The sequence below is a fragment of the Amblyomma maculatum genome, chromosome 4 (genome assembly GCF_055883805.1).
Source record: "Amblyomma maculatum isolate TAMU_Amacu chromosome 4, ASM5588380v1, whole genome shotgun sequence".
NCBI classification, from domain to species: domain Eukaryota; kingdom Metazoa; phylum Arthropoda; class Arachnida; order Ixodida; family Ixodidae; genus Amblyomma; species Amblyomma maculatum.
In genome coordinates this window covers 78,224,235-78,245,370 of record NC_139347.1, presented here as the reverse complement: position 1 = coordinate 78,245,370, position 21,136 = coordinate 78,224,235, and the positions used below count along the sequence as shown (strand labels likewise).

Here is a 21,136-nt window from a genome sequence, read left to right as displayed (position 1 = left end):
GAATGAAATATTACTGATGTTTAACAAAGCCTACCACGGCTCACTTGTTTGCTGCATATTCAAGGTTCCCTTCCCGGCGCAGGGTTTAGGACAAAAGGAATGTAATGCCTAAAAAGCATTCGCTGTTACACAAAAATTCCCAAATTGGCAGTCATGGACAAGGGCTCCAAGGGAGTTTTAAGGCGAAAACTTGGCTGATAGTCAAAATCTCTCGTGCGCGAGATCTGTTCGCGATATCTATTCGCGAGATTCCGTGAGACGTGTTTTGTCAAACGTTCCTGCCATCTGCAGTCCCATACCTGAACGCGCGCCAAGGAACGCCACGCTACAGGAGCGACGGTGTACCGTCCAAACTCACGCTTGCCGGAGAAAGTGGGACAGATATGTTTCTTTCCTTTATTGCAAACCAATTATAATTAAATATACTGGATGGATGGATGGAATATAGTAGCGTCTCCTTTGAAACGGGGTAGTAGCAGTAGCTATCATGCTCCATTTTCTCCCTATATCTTACTTATTGATTTAGAATGGTTAACTAAACCATCATTCTATTTATTAAATTTTGTTCCTACATTACTAACATTATGTCACTTCTCTGCTTTTAAGCCACCAATCTTCCAGTCGTTTTTTGCTAGTTTCCACCGCCGGTTTATTCACCCGGCCCCTGTTATCTCTAAACCCCAGAGCTTCAGGAACAGTGATTGCGCCTGCACCAACTTCCGGATGGATACCATTACATTCGAGTATAATATGGTCAGTTGTTTCACTGGAGTTTCCACATACAGCACATGCGTCATCTCCTTTGTTAAATTTCTTTTTGTAGCTGCGTGTTCTAAGGCACCCTGATCTAGCTTCAAAAAGTAGGGCACTGCCTCTTGAGTTATCAAAGAAATCTTCCTTCCTGATCTGCATTTTCCACTTTCGGTATAATTCCACACTATGTTTCTTTTCCCTCGAATTTATCCAATTTTTACCTTCTGTGTTTTTCACCTGTTGCTTAATGCTCTTTATTTCTCCGTCCTTGTGACTAGCTTACTTACTAGTTAGTTTCATAGTTCTTTTCCTCCATTGGGAGTGAACGCTTTTTAAGTACAGGTATTTAAATACTTTAGCTGCCCATCTGCTACTGTTCAGTTTCCTCAGGCGTTCCTCATATAATATTTTACTCTGAGCTTCCCGTACTTCGAAAGATGCCCAGCCCATATCTCCCTGTACCGCCTCATTTGTAGTTTTGCCGTGGGCACCTAGTGCTAATCGTCCAATGGATCTCTGATTTGTTTCTAATGTCGACTGTACCTCTGATTTTAGGCACAAAAGCGCATTTCCGAAAGTAAGTCCGGGCACCATAATTCCTTTCCAAATACCCCTCAAAACCTCATACCTATTGTATCCCCACAATGCCTTATGCTTCATTATCCCGGCATTCCTTCGCCCTTTGGCTTAAAGTGATTGCTCATGCTTTCCAATGTATGGCAGTCCTTCGTTTACCCATACCCCCAGATATTTATATTCTGCTACTCTAGGTATTTCAAGGCCTTGTATTTTAAGACCCTGATCAGTTGAGCCGTTGAAAATCATCAGACCTGACTTAACTGCGCTGAAACTGAAGCCCAGAGCGTTCCCTTCGTCTCCGCAATACTTAACTAGAGTTTGCAATTCTTCCAGACTCTCAGCTAGCAGCACAATATCGTCTGCATTCATCAAACCGGGGAGGCGCTGCTCTACCGCCTTTCCATCTAATCTATATGACAGGTTAAAACCTAGGTAACTGTCTTGTATCCTCCGTTCCAGGTTTATCATATAAAGCATGAACAGCACCGGTGATAGAGGACAGCCTTGTCTTAATCCTTTGCATACTTTGCTATCCTCCGTACTTCTTATCCCTTCCCACGTAATTTCTACTTTGTTACCCCAGTATATTTCCTGTAGGAACTCTATTATCTCATAACCGATACCTTCTTCTTTTAATATGTTCCACAGGAGTTCCCTGCTTACGTTGTCGTACGCCCCGTTTATGTCCAGGAAGGCTAAATACAAAGGTCTATTTTCTACTCTAGATATTTCGATGCATTGGGTAAGCACGAACAGGCTATCATCTAAGCGCCTACCATTTCTAAAGCCGTTCTGAAGTTCTCCGAGTATCTTGTTACTTTCAACCCATGCTTGCACCTTTAATTTCACCGCCTGCATGGCCAACCTGTACATAACAGATGTTATGGTAATCGGCCTGTAGGATTTTATGTGCATCCTGTCTCCTTTCCCTTTGTAAATCAATTCATTTTACTCTGCCGCCAGCTGTCCGGAATTTGCTTATTTGTTATGACGTTTCCAGAGCTTTTAACAACGTTTCCTTACTTTTTGGACTGAGTTCATTAATCAGCTTGATCGGAATTCCATCTATTCCTGTAGATGTGTTTTTAGGAATATTTTTTTTTCTGCCTTTTTCCAGTTTAGATTGGTCAGTTCTAAGCTGCTTTGTATTCTGCTACCTTGTGTTGCTTCCTGATTTGCGGAGATTACCCTATCGTCGCTCTTAAATGACTCGGCTATAACTGATGTAATGTAGTTCACTGCGTTATCTCCCTTTAAACAATTTCCCTCGTTATCTTGAATCCGATCCTGCTTTCTTTGATTCTTCTTTCCTAGCCAGCTTATATGGTTCCAGAATTTTCTTGCTCCGCCTCTAGAGGCATCGTGTATATCAGCCATCTAGTGATCGGTGGACTGTCTTATTTTACTTTGGACGAGGGCCTGCACTTGAAGTTTCTTTTGTCGATATGATCCCCATTTTTGGTCGATTTCATCCTGAGATACCTGTGCTTTCTTTGCCATTCGGTGTTCCCTTGAAGCAGTCCGTCGTTGTTCAATAGCTTCCCTGGTTTCCTTATTCCACCAGCTCCGTGGCTTCCTCTTTCCATTCCAGTGGTTTGCTACTTTAACCTCCTGAATTTTCCTCCTTATGAGTAGTTCTACCTGTTCATAATCCGAGTCTTCCACGGGGCTTTTCTCCATTGCTTCCTCTATGTCTGCTGCTATCTGCGCTATTTGATCGTCGTTTAATTTTGCGTTTATGTTTTGTCTAAGTTCCATTTCTCTTTTCATCAAGGGCCCCATCTGCAGACTAATACGTTTATGATCACTTCCCAGACTACACTCCCCTTCTTCGTCTATTGCCATTTTTGTTACCTTGCTATAAATTTCCTGCGACATTAGACAATAGTCAATGGTCGTCTGCCTGTTGCGGAATTCCCACATGAATTGGCCTTCACATTTTGTTTCTCTATTTACTATAACTAGATCGTGTCGCTCACAGAAATCTAGCATTAGTTTCCCGTTACAATCTGTGTATCCATCCAGATCGTCGATGTGGCCGTTCATGTCCCCCAGTAGAATAATATTGGCCCCGTTTCCAAACTGGCTTATATCGTCACTGAGACATTCAACAAGATCCCTGTTTTCTTGCCTGCATTGATGTCCTGTTCCTAAATAAACTACCCCTAGCCATGTCCTTATGCCGGCAATTGTTCCTGAAACCCAGATATGTTCTTCACAAGATGATTTAATTCTTTGCCAATTTGTTCCCTGGTGTATCAACATACCTACCCCTCCACCCTTTTTTTTACGTTCTCGTTATTTGCACCCTTCCCAGACGTTGCCTTCTATAAACGGCGGATCTTCTAGATCTCTGAAATGAGTCTCGCAAAGAGCGTACACACCTATTTTGTCATCCTTCAACTGCTGTTCTATCTCTAGCCATTTCGCTCTTTTTCTACCTCCTTGCATGTTTGTGTAGCTGATCCTAGTGTTAAATTTCATTTTTGTACTTTTCTTTCTCGACATACTCTTTGCCATCTTTGGGGGCTCAGCCTCCATTATTACACTTTCTTATGCTTCACTTCTAACTACCTTTGTGCACGGAGTCCTCGCGGACCCCCTAAAAAAGCTACAGCCCTGCCTGCCAGGCGCCAGCCGATCTCTGCTCCCAACCTTCTGTTAAAATGAATGCGATCTCGCTGAAAAGCCCTGCCAAAACCTGCTTTGTGTACCTCCCTGTTTACCTCAACCATTTCGAAACTCTTCTCCAGGCTTAACTTTCTTATGTCCTGATTAACTGTCACCACGTCCTTTTCCATCTTTCCGTTCAATCCTAGCACCTCTGGTACTGTGCATACAACTATCTGCATCTGCTGTGCTATCTCCCTGATCTCGTCAACTCCCTTAGCTAAACTTTCCACCACTCCTGCAGCGTCACCATTTAGGACATCGTTTAGCCCCGCGGCTACTATTAGCATACTGCGCTGCAATACTACTGCAATGAACGCGCGCCAAGAAAAGAAAATTCTCACTGCCCGTCATGAGCCCCGGCCTTGTTAGAAAAAGTTCTACAAGCTCTACACGACATACCTTGCGCAGAAGCAACGCTCGGGCTTTTGAATTTCTCCAGCGCAAATTCTGAAGTGCTCTCTGATTTTTGTTTCCATACCAGTGAACATCATGCTGCACAATTATTAGTTTTGTAGTTGGCTTACACAATGCCTAAATTTCTGACACGGGTTTTGCATGCGTTCTGTCTTCGGATATGCAGGAAGAAGTGCAATGCTTCACTGAGCTCTTATTCTCAGGCAAAGGGCAGCCCATGATTGTGGGCCAGACACTCGCTGCCAGTGTTGCCAACAATATCTCAGCATTGGTGTTCGGCCAGCGATACGAGCTAAATGACCCGAAGGGCCGCTTCATCGAAGATCTTCTCACTAGCTTTTTACGCTACTCAAGCTTCCTGTCCATGGTTGATTTTCTGCCAGCAATTCGTGCCTTAAGTGTGTATATCCCAAAGACACGAACGAGCATTACGAGTTACCTCTTCAGAGAGTTCGCCAAACTCGTGAGGTAAGTGGACGGAGAGTCTCGCTGTGTGCTTCCTTTGAGAGATATTCAGGCCATTTCTTGGTTTCTTTTATTTAAAAAAATTGTATTGGATATTGTGGTTATGTGGACATTCCTTCAGAAGAAACAAAAATGATTTAGAGTGGAATGGCAAAATTTGGGCATATTTTTCTTGCCACTGGACCCAGACTCTCTGATTAGCCCAGTGTGACTGAGAATCAGCGACTCGCAACAGTAAATGTAAGAACAAGTGCAGAAGCAGGACGTCACTGTCGGTTCGGCAAACGACGACTGGTAGCATACTGTTACGCTATTTTTCACGTCACTTGAGACCTTCACGTCTCAAATGAAGCGCCGTTGAAAGCACAGATTCCCGTTAAAAGAACCTCACACAATTGTCATTTTCCGCGGATCCTGGCGAGTACGCAACTAATAATAAAAACAGAAGGAAACAAATAGCTACTCTATGAATTGGATTGCGTATATTTGTGCTGCATTTCGATTGGATGGGATGTAAGGAGGTTGATGGCTGCTTGCACAGTTAAAGTGTTGTGTCGATGTTTGTAACGCTGCACTTCCTTAACTGGCCACTGCCATGACGTGCGTCATAGTGATTGTTCCTTAAGCCCTTTTCTATAATGATCCGCTTGCCTGCTTTGCGCACAGGCCGTTAGCACGTGACGGTTCTATCTACAAGTTGATTTGGGCAAGTTTCATGAATAAAAAGAAAATATATGCCGTGTGCTCGTACAACATCCTTCACACAAGCAACAGACTTCGCCCTTACACACCCGGCCTATATGTGCGATCAATGTGAAAACTTTTGCCTGTTACACAGAGACGAAGTAAAAGGACGAGAGGGAAACATGGACCTCTATATGGAAAGAGACTTCATTGACGGATACATGAGGAAGATTGAAGAAAAAGGAGCCAAGTTCCATTACTGTCGTAAGTGATTGTTGTTTCGGTAGTTTAACTCAGCCTAGCTTCCTTAGATTCAATGATGTCGATGAAAAATTACTACTGCTGTTTTTGTTTGTTGGCCTAGCGAGTTAGCCTGTTTCATGCTTTCTGAAAAAGTTTCAATGAAAACAAAAGTACAAAAAACAATGTGATCTTCGTTGCTTAATGATCGCGGAGGCAAGGAAAGGTACAAGTGAGTGCTTCTAAAATTTTTAGTATGTGTACATTTCCCGCCGCAATCCATTATCCACTTAGTGAAAATTTATATAACTTGCAATTGGCGCTCATCTACTCTGGATCTCTGTTTGCTCTTTCATTTGGCACCACTCCAGGTTCTTTTCAAGATTTTTGAATTTTCTTTTGCAGCTGCCTTTCTCTTCTCTCACACGATCAGCGTGCAATTTCAGCACGCGTTCTCCTCGATTTTTACTCACATCGCACTGCGGAACGGACGGCTGCTTCACTTTGCACAGTGTGCCAATTAATAATGCAATGGACGTAAGCGGGCTCTCGAAATTGAAGAACATTGAGTGAATAAATAGACAGAAAGAAGTATGATATTCACTTCTGTATAGGGGACGGAAGCAAAGGCTATTATAGTGCTTCCGCTGGTTGAATGAACCTTGAAACACTGTATAGGTGAAAGGTAAGTAAGTAGTCGGGCGAGGAGATACGTATTTTGGTGGATATATAAGCAAAACTAAGCATTAGGTCAATATGTGGGCCGTTAGAATCAACGGTTTGCTGTGTGGATCGATGATGTGTTTCAAGCGAAACTGTGGAGATAGTCGTAAAGCTGATATTCTGCTTATCTGTTTATGTTGTCGTTTTTATGTAACAGTTGCTTTGTGTGAACAAATAGAGAATAAGGTTTCAACGACTTTTTATTAAGACTTTTTATTAGGAAAGCATATCTTATTTTTGATTTCCTTTACCCTTATTCTGCGTACTCTGACGTATCCGATACTTGATACCTCAGCCCCCTTTATTAGGTTTTCCGCCGCACTTGCTTGTCTTTCTCGCGAACATTTTATGATTAAAGTGCCTGGAAGGCTCAAGAAACTCTTTTAGATACTCATTCAAATAAAATTTAAAAAGGTGTTCTCAACTTTCACTTACAGTTAGAGAGAAATCAAGGGAAATTCTCTTGAATTACTCTGCACGTGTTTTAAAACTATCTGTTTGAATTTAAAGCAGTGCTTATTGCTATGAAAAATGGAAATTATTATATTATTGATCGCCCATAGATGAAGCTACTTAGTATTATTCCGCGTCCTAGGCTTCCCGTAATATGCTTCTATTTTTGTTTTGTATCAGTTTTCTTATTGATTTTCTTTTTAGAGCTGTGAACGTATTATCAAATTGTCTGCGTCAACATGAACAATCTTGGTAGTGTACACATAACGACGAACAGCCCGAAAAAAATATACATTGTTGTCTAGGAAGCACGTCAATGAGGTAATAGTGAAACAATTGCGAAGCCACTCGTCTTTTAAGAAAACCTGACAACTCACTTCCGAGTCAAGGGCAGTAACCTTTACTATATGTCCAGAGAAGCCCAGCAATAACTTTTAAAAACAGGCTTTATGACTTACTTGGATGACGCTCTTATACAGCGTATTCATAGCAGGCCAAGCAGAAATCACAAAACAGGACAAAACAAAATTAGGTGTGGCTTAACTCGGGTTAACCCTAGTTGAATTGCGACAGCAACGGCGGAAGCTTCTTTTGCCTGCAATATTATTCCCCTATCACGCCCTATTAGTGCAAGGTGCTGCATTATTGGGAACACTTGAGCTCATCCTTTAAGAGTATGACGCCAGAGCGCAAGTTACCAGTCGTCTTCTTCTTCTCTTCTTCTTCTTCTTCTTCTTCTTCTTCTTCTTCTTCTTCTTCTTCTTCTTCTTCTTCTTCTTCTTCTTCTTCTTCTTCTTCTTCTTCTTCTTCTTCTTCTTCTTCTTCTTCTTCTTCTTCTTCTTCTTCTTCTTCTTCTTCTTCTTCTTCTTCTTCCTCTTCTTCTTCTTCTTCTTCTTCTTCTTCTTCTTCTTCTTCTTCTTCTTCTTCTTCTTCTTCTTCTTCTTCTTCTTCTTCTTCTTCTTCTTCTTCTTCTTCTTCTTCTTCTTCTTCTTCTTCTTCTTCTCTTCTTCTTCTTCTTCTTCTTCTTCTTCTTCTTCTTCTTCTTCTTCTTCTTCTTCTTCTTCTTCTTCTTCTTCTCTCCTCCTCCTCCTCCTCCTCCTAGGTCAAGCGTGGCCTCCGCCAAGACCACGCAACCGCTTGGCCCGCTTGCACGAAACGATCTTAAGACTGTCTTAGCTAAGTCCAGACTTAACTGGAGTCTAAAGGATAGGCCGCTAGCATGGCCGCTTAAGACTGAAGTCAAGATTGGGCTTCAGTCCTGACTTGGATAAGTCGCTTGTACGGTTACGACTCTAGGCCGTCTTAGTTAAGACACAAGGACGCCCGGTACCTAAGTAGAGAAATTAGGAAAATACAGGGATGTGCTGGCCCTGTCCTCGCCGTAAGATGTAAACATTCGGTCAATCTTGCACTGTGCAAAATCCGTGCCATTGCTTTTTGTGGCTTAAGATTGCGTTACGAGCAAAAATGCCCCAAGTAGTTGCTGAGGGCGTTCAGGGAAGCAACTCTGGTAAACACGAGCCGAACCGAAGCGTTCGGCTCGTTTAAGTCTGGACCGTTTAAGTCTGGACTTAGCTCCAACTTTATCGTGCAAGCCATCGCAATAAAATATTGTCCCCGCGAAGACACACGGGCACAAAAAGGTAACGTGACTGTGCCCCACTCACAAAAGCTTTATCGGTTGCCTTCTTTACGTCCGTATGCTTTCGCCCATTTAACCTGATATAAACCATCACCAACTAGCTCAACAACGCGCTTTTTCTTTTCAATATTGGTAGGGAAGGTATTAACTAAGCTCTAACTGTTATCTGTTCACTCATTACAGACACGCGCCTAGTTGCAATTAGAGATTTTTAGGCAGCCATCGGGGTTGGTTATACCAGTGTTTGGAATATGGAAAAAGTGACTATTCTTAATTCTGTGGCTCTGCCAAATTGGACTATTCCTAGTCCGATTCGGAAATCGTACGTCAGCGCAGCATGCTTGGTGACTTCCATAAAAGAGCATGACCGCATTCCTGATTATATTTCCTATAGCTGAGGTATCGGGTCTTTCCGTTGATTTATGTGCGGTATTAATCTACAGAAAGTGTCGCTTGGAGTTCATGCTGTTTTTATTTATTCACCGCGCCTGGTTTAAATATCGGGAATTAATGCAAGCATGGTCGAATTCAGAGTAGTATTCGAAATATAAAATACTTTTATTGCATTTAAAGGAAACAATCAGATTGTCAGCTTAAGCAGCCGGGCCGTGAAGCAACAAAAATCCCTAGTGGGTATAGTTCATTTCTGAATATTTATTCTCGCATTAAGCGAACAAAATTACCGCATGACTGAGATACGAGAGTGGCATGCATAGACTCTTGTCGCGTTTATCTAGTTGCCACCAAGACGAATCTATTTATCTGAATCTAGCAAACGGGTGTAGAATGCATTGCTTGCGACCTGCTACTCCGTACTTCACTTACAGAAGAAGCTATGAAATTAGCAAATGCTTTACAGGAAAAAAAAAAAAAAATCCGAGTTGCAAAGGAAAGAAAGGATGAGCGGGACCAAAATTCAGGATAAGCTGGACAGCTTTGCGTGATGCGGCTCACGAGATAACGGCAGCAATTGTACTACGCCGAATCAACATGAAGCAATGCTTTTCTGACAGTTATACATGCTTTCTTGTTCAAAGTAATCTGTTACGTCTACAAAAGTTCTCACTGTCATGACAAGTTGTGGAAAAACCTGCCTGACTAAAGAAGGGTGTTAATAAGGCGCTGACTTACTGCGCGCAGACGCCGCTGCAATGGTAGACGACGCTTGGCTACGTTGTGGAACTTAGCGGTCTGCAATTTCTTGCATGCGTCTGATGTCGTGCCATGGAGGAAGAAAACAATTTAGGAGAGTCTCTTATGTAAGCTTTCTGAAGCGGAAGTTCGAGTTCCACTGTGCGAACCAGCCGCCAGCGAGACAGCCGAGAACTCTATATATGCAGCGTCTGCGTCGCTATAGGCCATACGCGATAATGTTTGCCGTTCCATTAGCAGCCTTGTAACAAGCAGCCAAATTCTGTAGGTCCACCGGCAAGTACCTTTCCAATATTCTACCCTCACTTGAAGTCACAAGGAATTTTCATCAGCGAACTGCAGGGGTTACGTAAAGGGCACACAGTGAAGGAAAGCCGTAAGCCAGACACACGGTTCTAACAGATCATAATATTATTTCATATTTTTAGGCGCCCAAGCAGCCGTAGACAGCAATTTTTAGCTGCTCAGTGGAAAAACTTTTGTGTTACCTTGGCACAACATGTTGCCAACGCCCTTGCACGCGCCCAACAGTTCGGAGAAACAGCTACTGTGAAAAACCTCTACCATTCCAGTGAGCAGAAAGGTCGAGCTGGTTACAGGCGATGTTGTCATGCCTACTTTGTTATGCCGGACCGCGCCAGTAGCCCCGTGCGAAAATGTGACTTCCTACAAGCTCACTGCCATGCTGCTCGGAAAGCGTCATCTGTTTTTTATTTCACTTTTCCAACTGAGAATAATTGGTTCTCCATAACCGGAAAACTGAAGTTTATTTTAAGCATACTGACTTTTGTCAAAGAAAAATTAAAGAAAATAACGTGAGGGATATTAGTGCGTTTTGTTTTTAGTTAATACGAGAAAATTCTACAATGTATAGCGGCTCCAGTCAGGCAACGACCAAATGGCGTTCAATAACCGAATCAACAAGATTTGTTGCTCTCTTTGAGGCTGCTGGTAGCCATGTTTCTTCCACAGTTTAACTATTATCTCAGGAAAACCGTGGCTCTAGGCTTCTCTTGGACTGAATGCAGCAGCACCTGCAGATAGAAAGCAAAGCTGCTGTTTATTTAAGTGAGTTATGGCGACAGCATGAAATGCAGTGTCCCTGACCAATAGCGTAGATTGTTTATTTTCTGCTATTATATTGTATTACTAATAAAAGCAATAGTTGCCTAAATAAAATGCTATGCCATTTTTAACAATCGATGCTTTTAATCGAACAATCAATCTGCCCATCTTTTTTTAGAAGAATAAGAATAATAATTAACTCTGTATAAGTTCTTGTTCTCGCTTCCTCTATTTCGGCGCGTTTTTGATCGCAAAACTTTCCTTATCTCATGCCCCCAGTCACTTCTACCTAACAGTTACTGAATTTCCATCCTAACATGCTTTGTATGATTTTATCATAACTAGAAGTAGTGACGTTGTCGCTTAAGTATTATGGGCCGCTGTAAGTTTGGTGTTTCTGTCTTACTGATGAGGACTCTCAAAAACAGCGGAAAGATTATATGGAGTGTATCTTCCGAAGCACCACTGCTTGCGATCGCATTTGGAAAGTTTTTTCAGCACAATTTGTGAAACAGAAAAAGCCTTTGGCATTCTCTGTTTCACAAAACCTATGTTATCTCATGTCCTATATTTAGAAAAAGCAAGAATGATGATAATAGTGTGGGTACCCATGAAAGGCCCTATCTACCTAATAAGAACCTATCCTGCAATGCAGTGCGCTACCTGGAGGGAACCGCGGTGAACTTGTACGGTGCTTCCACGAACACTGTCCGCAGCACGATACTGTGGAACCTGCTCATCTGCGCCAACGACCCTGCTGGGCAGCAGAAAAAGTTGCAGCGTGAAGTCGACAGTGTCGTGGGCCGCCACAGGGCACCTCGATGGGAAGACAGACACCGCATGCCATTCACCATGGCTTCCATATTCGAGACGCTTCGCTGGAGGACAATGGCACCTATCAGCATACATAGGGCGTAAGTCACTTGTACGCCGGTGGATGGAAACATGAAAGTATTTAAACTACGTTGAAGGGACATTTTTGCACAAGTTTTCAGTGGAATTAGTACTTTTTGTTTTGCAGTTGTGTCAGGTATATTGCCAGAATACGTATGGAATTGGCATGCTGTCTGTAAAAAAGTTGTCCAGGCTGCAGGGTCGACTTCTCTGTCATATCGTGAAGAATTCATACCTGCCTGAAGCTAGAAATATATGGTATGGTTTTAGCTGAGCACTTGTCCCCACCTTTTGTGGCATCTTCATATTCTGGGAGGTTATACTGGCTTCATCATTTGAGGGAGAAGCAAAATACGCAGTCTGATCAGTTCCAGCAAAGACGGCACATAAATTAAACGCTGATGTTAGTCTTTGAAGCCTATTGAATAGGACTTAATACAGCTCCTCGTTACGCTTTCTAATGCCGTCTTAAACTGACATATTTACAGACAATTGAATGAATGGATGAATGAATGAATGAATGAATGGATGAATGAATGAATGAATGAATGAATGAATGAATGAATGAATGAATGAATGAATGAATGAATGAATTAGTGAATGAATGAATGAATGCCCCACTTTATGTTTCGAAAAGCGTGGGTGATGGAGAAAAAGCAAGTAGCAATGACCGCTTGACGGGCTTTGCCACCCATAAAAGTCGACGATGACAGCAGTGGCTGTTCATCCGGTATAGAACGTACCATTCACGCGATGCAAATGTAGATAGGGCTATGGTACAGGAGAAAAAACTATTATACAATAAGAATTAAAAAATATGAACAGTAAACAGGTGCACGTCTTATCAATACAAAATAATCAGGGAGCTTTTTTCGGAGGAAAGAAGAGGTCATTTTGTTCAGGCTGCTGTAAAGAACAGTATTCAAACATATTGGCAGTATATATTTTAATATATATCAAAACGATAATTTGTTCTACACCTGGGTACTTCAAACATTTCAGGGTTTCTTGTGTGGCAGCAGGACGTGTTGTGTGGCACCTGCTGCACAGTACGGGACAAAAATGTCTGGCTTCGTGCCATCTGCTTCTTATAGAAACAAGCAAACATGTATTCGAACAGCGTAAGGACTGGAATTATTTGTACTTAATTTGTATGGGGCTAGTTGGGGCGACATTGGAGAAATGTCTAATAACTCGTAGCATTTTCTTCTGGAGAACAAAAAGCGTTTAAAAATTGGACGTAGTGGTATTTCCCCATGCCATATAGCAGGATCCTAAATATCTGAAAAAAAAAAAATGCGTATGAAAGGTCAAGTTTTGTTGTTGTTGTTGGAATATATTTATTGCGAGAGGTTATAATTATGAATTCATAAAGCATAGTGCAGACCTTGTTTATGTGAGCATCCCATGACATTTTATGCGTAAGAACTGTGCCTCTTGTGAATGAAGGAACATATTCGACTTGTGTGATGCCGAAACATATGGGGTCGCGGATTCCCGATTAGCTTGCCCTTAGCATGAAATATTATGTTTTTTCTTTTGTTTACTGTCAAACAATTTAAAGACGATCATTCCTTCAAAGAAGTCAATACTTTGTTCGCGGAATTCGTAAGTTGATTAACATCGATGGAGGAGCAGAACACACTTGTGTTGTCAGTTAAATAATAAATTTATAATATTTTTGTATTAACGATATCTATTAAATATATATGATAAAAGTATAGAACTTAAAATGCTATTTTGTGCCGCGCCACTTGAAATTTGTCGCACGTCGGAGCGGCAATTATTTATAACAACATACTGGCATCACGAGTGCATATGACTTGAGAAAGTTGAGGGCGTGGCCACGTATATCATAATGTTCGAGTTTAGCAAAGAAAGTCGTGATTAAGTGTTAAAAAAAAGAAGTGTGTTAAGTGCCCTACAGAAATCTACAAAAATTCCAAGAGTAAGTTTCTGGGATTTTATGTCCCCCCCCCCCCCCCTCCCAGCTTTAGTAAGAAATTAGTTAAAAGCATCGGCCAAACGACACCCATTAAGGTCATTACCATCTGCTGGTAAGCTTTTCTTGTTATTTGGATGAGTAATTTTATTCAAAAGTTGATTATTGCGCCTCAATTTTTCTTTAGGCCTATTAGCGAATTGTCTATCAAAGAGGGTGTTGTGGTAAGCCGTCCTAGCTGTCCTGCTTTCTTTGTTCAAAAAGTTTCAAAATGCTTTACAGTGGACCAATAGTGCGGTGTGCTTAGTCCTAATAGATTTCGCGAATATCCTGGACTTCTTTTTTTCTTTCAAGTCTTCGAAGTAGTGGGGCATCCACGACTTGCGAGCGTTTTTCGACACTTTTGTTCCAGTAGTAGAAAATTCATGATAGATCGGCAAAAAAATCCGCAAAAAAGCTCTATAGGCAAAATTCGAGTTGGCGCTTAAGAAAACAGTTTTCCAGTCTGCTTGCTCTCTACAACGCCTTAATGTTTCAAGGTTTTTCTGTGAATTAAGCTGCCGATGAAGATTAAAGATACGTGTTAGGCAGGATTTTGTATCAAGCGCGGAAAAACTGGTAGATGGCCTCTGAAGTCTGCTGCCAAACGTCCTGCGGAGAGAGGCACATTATAATTCGTGATATACAGGTCGATAATGGTAGAAGATGCACGCGTTATGTGCGTTGGGCTATTTATGACATTCTGGAAGCTAGTGGCTCGAACCAATACTGCGAGTTCTTGTTGCGCAGAACTGTTAGCACTCATGTCAATGTTTAAGTCACCTCCTATACAAAATAAGAAATTATCTGACAAGAAAATGATTTCTTTCAGTATTCTGGTCACTCAGTGTTCTGATACGACATGACACGAATAGGTTTCTTTGACTAGAACGGCGACGCCCAAATCCCGTTTCAAGCTTCGGTTACGAAATAATGTATGACATCGCAGAATTCGAATCACGTTCCTGTGAAATCGATGCCGTATTTCAGACAACATGTATGCGCCAAATGTGATTTAAGGCGTGGCAAAAAAGTTTTCAATTGATCCGTTTTATTTAAAGTGCAATGCATGTTCAAGGGCAGCAGACGTATGCCAATATTTGTCGCGCTCATTGTTTCTTAGAAAGCGGTTTGACTCACATGATATAAAAAATACCGTCTCTTCCATATTAGTCTAAGAATCGAAAAAAGATTGGTTTTTACATCATAAGCAGCTGCTGGCACAGACAAATGATATTGTATTCCCAAGTTTTGTGGGTAAATAGCCCCCTTTTTTTTGTCCGCGCCTACTTCCAGTCAAGTTCCTTTTTCTTTGCTACTGCAGCTCCAAGAAGTTTTCTTTTGTTTTCTGCGATAGGTGTTTATTGGCATATATTGATCGAGCCTTGCCATCCAGTCCAACATATTCGGTAGTCAGCCTCATATTTTTCGGCGTGTGCAGCCTCCAATCGCGCTTGTCTTTGGACTTGAATCTAACAACAATATTAGATTTGCAGGAGTTTCGAGTAGAAACGCAGTGCAAAGGCCCAACATCCAAGTCTGTAATAGCTGTTCTTTGACTGCATCACCAAGTTTTGACAGAAGTACATTAACATTTTCAGCCTCATGTTGCGGGACACCTTGAATTTCGAGGTTGTGATTTCGGAAGTACTGTTCACATTGAACGCGTCTAACTCAAGGTCTCGTGACCTCTGTTCTAACGAAGCGTATCGGTAGTTGAGCTCCTGATTTTCGATCCTTAGCTTCGAGTTTTGCTTTTTTCTATTTTCTGGCGCAAAATTTTTTTTTAATTTCTCAATGCCCTTATGTACATAATCAATGTTGCTAGTCAGTTCCATCTTCTTCTTTTTCACCTCGAGTAATTTGTTCCGCCGACCGCGTAAAGTAGATTCAGCTAATGTTTTTCTTTCTCTTTGAAATTCCTGTTTAAAATTCAGGAGCTCATTACGGAATTCCTCTTTTAGTTTTGCAATATCTACAGACATTCTAGCTGACACAAAAATACTAGTGTACTTGTACTTGGCAGCAGCGATGACAAAGAAAAGGTTCAGAAAAAAATTGCGTGTATCAACACTAACCCACAAAAAAAAAGCAGGGGAGCGTGTTAGGGGCGTCTTGCAAGTTGTCGTCGCTGCTGCCAAGTATCCAGGTCGTGCAATGAATGCTTCTTATATATAGGGAGCAGTGGTCAGCAAAAAACAGGACTGAAGATCCCATGCTCTGCTGACGTATTACGTCTCCTAGCACAGGTTTTCGTTCTTTCGTCGATGATCGTGCTTTCATTATACAGTAAGACTACGGAACTCCCACCACGTATTGCCATTCCTGCGACAGAAAGTTAGGTGGGCAGATGAGGTTAAGAAGTTCGCAGGGGTCAAGTGGATGCAGCTAGCACAGAACCGGGTTAATTGGAGAAATATGGGAGAGGCCCTCGCGCGGCAGTGGGTATAGTAAGGCTGATGGTGATGAAACTCTTTTTTTTTTTGTACGGATTTACGGCGCGCCGATTTTTCAAGTTAAGTTATTCAACGTCGCAAAGATGGCGCGGCGGACGCAACCGATGTATTACGCTCTTTACACTAAGTAATTTTAATCCATAAAACATTTTTATTAATATTGCATTTCAGTTTACATACTGCGCTTCCTGCTCGAACAAAACATAAGGTTGTTATTTATTTTTGAGTGACGCAACCGGCACTTCCGTTGCTGCAGTTTTCGGGGAACGGCAATACGCACTCCCACCGTCAGCTTGTGCGCTCTCTATGTCGACTCGTCGTTAGGCACGGTGATCCACTGCGTCACACAATCTGTACAAGCCAGAGCTAGCAGGGAGGCTATCACTGAATTTTTGGTAATATCCCGGGCCGCGTTCAGAATGATTATGAGGGGCGACGATGCATTATGGGATAGCAACACTTGGAGATAGCAGAAAGGTGAAGTGATGTTTATGTGCAAAACTTTACAATATTTACAGCGCCTACAGCAAGGTCGGGAAGAAGATGGATCTGGCTATCTAGGCTTAGACGAAGATGGCGCGTTAGGTCATAGCTCAGAACACTCGACTGGAGTATTCGGGCTAAGTTTTAATGCCTCGGGGCCCAGCGCCCGTTCGAATCGTCGCTAATTGCTCAAGCACCAGCATGATTGATTACTTGCTGCCTACCATACCCCTTTAACTTTACTGAAGATTATCACGATCTACCAACTCATAAATACAAGCGAAAAGAGAAACAAAACAGTTAACACATACAAATAGCAGTGACCCGAGCGACCAAAATTGGCCTGCCGAATTTCGGGCCCTGCCATTCCACCTTAACGTGGGCCCTCTTTTACAGAGAACGAACGAACGAACAAACAAACAAACAAACAAACAAACAAACAAACAAACAAACAAACAAACAAACAAACAAACAAACAAACAAACAAACAAACAAACAAACAAACAAGCAAACAAACAAACAAGCAAACAAACGCAAAAGCTTGGCGTTTTTGTGTTTGTTTGTGTGCTTGTTTGTTTGTTCGTTCTCTGTAAGAGAGGGGCCCAGGTCGACATCGCACCTGGTTATTTCAACGCTGCGGTTGTCAATGTCATTTTAGTGTTGCCGCTTCAAAGCGTCCTTCCCGTTGATATTTGGCGTCGTGCACTGCTATAAGTGGTCATCTGGTTCTCCCGAGCTCTGCCCGGCGGGGACCTTCACCCCGGCGAGCGCGTTATTGTTCCCGAAACGACACACAACGGACCTCATCACAGTGGGTGCATGCCTCTGATTTGTCATATGCGGGAGTGGTTAGTCCACCCTTGACGCGGCAGTCCTTAGGCCCTGTTACGCCTGTCACTCTAACGGCTTTCGTTGGTGCCGTTTACCTTGCCCCGCGCGAATACATCAGTGCCTACCCGACAAACGTATTTGTAATACGTACGCGCAAGGAACCACTACACCTACACCGACCTTTACTATATTCAAGACACAACCTGTTCACATAAGGTATAGCTGCACTACGAAGCTCATTTGTATCACACACACATCAACGGCAGGAAAACAGCTCTTACTTAGAACAAACTTGCTCGTAAGACACGAACGTCGTCCTCTTCCGCAACCCGTAGGCAACACGTGAAAATGCAGCCACACATCTGCGTAGTGTAGGGACAGTCATGACTGCCATTCTTCGTTCGAAATACTGAACAACCCATTGATCCCATCTGCTGACACTGCGGTCGCATAACATCAGAACACTTCCTATAGGAATTTAAGGAAAATCTGCCACCAAAGATCTCCTCAGCCCTCTCATAGAGGCCTAGCGTAGTACTGAGGCTCGCGAGGGAGGTGGATAAAAACAGGCACGCCTGGCTTGCGAACTGGATGCGACAGGTTGCTCTCTATTAGGGGGCTACTGATCCAATCCGATTGATTTTTTCGATAAATAAATTTTAGAGCTTTATTACAATTTTCACACGTACGCAGTAAACATCGGAGGTATCTTGCACATTGTTCTGACGACAGCGTTTTCCCACATTTTCTGAGAAGCAAATTTTGCTAGCCCATTTCAAACAATTGTACGCAAATTGCTTTCTGCTCTGGTCGAATGTCTTCGAAGTGCACACATTTGTTGAATACCGATTCCTTCCTTTTTATTCTTATCCTCGTTTTCTGCAGTGCGGGACGCGACACTACTATTGGCGGATACGATATCCCCGCTGGTACCTTAGTTGTGCCGAACCTGTGGTGCGTGCACAACGATCCGGCCCACTGGTTCAACCCATCCCAATACGACCCTACAAGATTCCTGAACGCTGATGGCACGAAGTTGGAAGATAGGCCGCAAGCGTTTGTTCCTTTCAGTCTAGGTAAGTTGCAAATATCTACTGGGCAATGCTTTGATGCTTACACTAAGGATAGTTTCTGCCAGGGGATCTAGAGTAAAAGGTGTCACAGGAGCTGGAATCGGAATTCTTAGCAGGTTTCATACCTTCACACCTCTTCTGGACGCAGACCATCGAGCAAATCATCAAGCTTTTGAAAAATGGCGTAATTGTTTTTTCGGTTTTTCCTTTTACTGAGCACACACTTGCCTTGCATACCTTCTGGGCTGGCGTCGGGTATCTATAGCTCAAGAACTCACCAAAAAGTGTTCAGAATATCTGTAATTCAGCGTTTCTTCTATGTAGTAAATATGTAACTTCTAGACAACAAACGTTTCTTGCCATAACCAAAACTAGGCTTCGTGGTTAGTGCAACCTCAGAGCAGAATAAAGAATTTTAAGTGATAAGTAACCAGGCTTTAAGATGGGGGATGGTTGTTTTACACAATTCATAAACTGGTGCATAAAAAGTTGATTGTCATTTCTCAGCATATGCGTATTGCCCTTTACATCGAAAGAAACGAGATCGAATTGCATAAGAGCATACCTGTAGAGCTAAGAGCTGAGCCAGTTCGTACATATTTGTAGATATTAAAACCAGCGTTGTCTTGTGTACCCCTCTGTGTCTGCGTCGTTTTGCTATTTTTAATCTCTGCAGAGCATACCTCTTTGCAACAAAATTAGAATAAAAAGACCTACATTGCAAAACAAACCGGCATACACAGTTTTTGCGCCTATATATATGTAACCTGTTTTCAACACTACATCTAACCTTTTGAAACGTAAGTGGTTATAGGTTTTATATTTTTCGCTAAAACACAAGTGAAAAGTTTTGCTGTAATACTTCTGATGGTTGCTGCTCACCCTATTGTTTGTAAGCATAGTATTCATTTTCTTCATTTCTCTTTCATTTTCTCTGCGCTTTCGCTTCACTTTGCCAAGGGTTGAATGGAGTATTACCGTTTAGGTAAATTCTATTCCTGCTTTATTTTTATCCTGCAGGAAGACGCGCGTGCCCGGGTGAGTCTCTGGCACTCATGGAAATCTTCCTGTATCTAACCACCGTGCTCCAGAAATTCAGCGTACTTCCAGAAGAAGGCAAAGCTGTGTCGCTCGACGTTCAGCAAGTGCTCATCTCTGCACCCGACGACATGTAACGGCTTCGATTTATGGCGCGGTGACCATAGAGGCAGCTCTTGGGCGGTTTATAGCTAAGCCTTAGTTGAAAAATAACTCGCATCACTCAGAAAAAACCCCCCTCCCCTTTTTCGTCAGATTGAGTAAACTTCACAGTGTATGCTTATTTGAGAATACAAAAATGTGCACTTGAGTGAGAGAACGTCAGCGAAACTAGGGTAGCAACAAAGTAGCGTACCATTGTATCACCACACACACACAATATATATATATATATATATATATATATATATATATATATATATATATATATATATATATATATATATATATATATATATATATATATATATATATATCGATTAATAAATTTTTATGAATAAAGAAAGCCGGCCAGAGTTTTGGAAATTCAACTAGATTTAAGAGGTACAAAGTCTGAAGCTGTAAGTGTTTTATGCTAGAATTCAAACTGGAGACGTAATCATCCAATTAAGGTACGCCGAGGTTTAGATTCCTTCTCATAGCCAAAGTAGCGCGGAGAAGCTAGGAGATGACTGATGGTGAAGTTCAAGATTTCCTCTGCCATCGCTCACAGCCTGCCCTGCTTCGTCGGACGTAGACGCATTTAGGTGCTTGGCGGCTGGAGAGATGGAAACCTCTTCAAGCATGTGGGCGTTTTCTCAATTTTTGAGCGACCCGGGCCTCGACATACGGTTGTGATGCGAAGTAACTTGTCTTCATATATTTTCATGTCTCTTCTCCCCACGTCATCACTACTTTATTCTCATCATACCCTTCCCCTATGCAGAGTAAAAAGGCTAGATTTCATTTTTTCTGCTACCCTTTCTGCTTGTCAAACGATAAACGCATCTCGCTATGTAAAACGCTCAGCAGATGTTACCTTCTGTGGCGCTTTGTTTTGGCACTAGAAATCTGCCACGTCTATTGACGCCGTCACTAACCGTCCGGCCCAATGGTGTGCTTTGAAGAGCAGCATAAACCTCATCGTTGCTTCAGACGGGGAATACTTCGCTATTTTAAATGTAAGCAATAAGTTCAAATGTATTGCCTACAGGTTTCGTATACTGTATACTTATTTGTACATGCAAAGAAACTCTGCAAGAAAGCATTTTGTTTCGTGTGCAAGCTATTTGTGAACGAAATGTTTTTCGCTTATCGTAAAATTGCCTCATGAGAAGCAACATTCCGGCAGATGCCAGGCTTTGTGAGGCTTATCGTTTTGTGGTATTTGTTGTAAAAATCCTCAATATAGGTTTCCTGTGACTGTTTTAACTGGTAGGTGCAAGCAGAGGATGAAATTTAAAAGCGAAATATGCGACATATCGAAGAGTTAGACTATTCCAACAATATGGTGACACCTTACAATATTTATAGCTGCCTCATGATTATAGTAAAAAAG

At 42.1% G+C, this 21,136-nt stretch overlaps 1 protein-coding gene across 1 annotated transcript in view; it reads left to right on the top strand.

Annotated features, from left to right (window-relative positions):
* Positions 1-19,961, top strand: part of LOC146191488 (cytochrome P450 2H1-like) — a 32,395-nt gene extending 12,434 nt beyond the window's left edge. The window contains exons 5-9 of the mRNA XM_084602008.1: positions 4,586-4,887; positions 5,723-5,832; positions 11,499-11,757; positions 18,374-18,564; positions 19,582-19,961. Coding sequence (XP_084458134.1) covers positions 4,586-4,887; positions 5,723-5,832; positions 11,499-11,757; positions 18,374-18,564; positions 19,582-19,736 — 1,017 coding nt within the window. The 3' untranslated portion in view covers positions 19,737-19,961. The remainder of the gene's footprint in view (positions 1-4,585; positions 4,888-5,722; positions 5,833-11,498; positions 11,758-18,373; positions 18,565-19,581) is intronic.
* Positions 19,962-21,136: the final 1,175 nt, after the last annotated feature.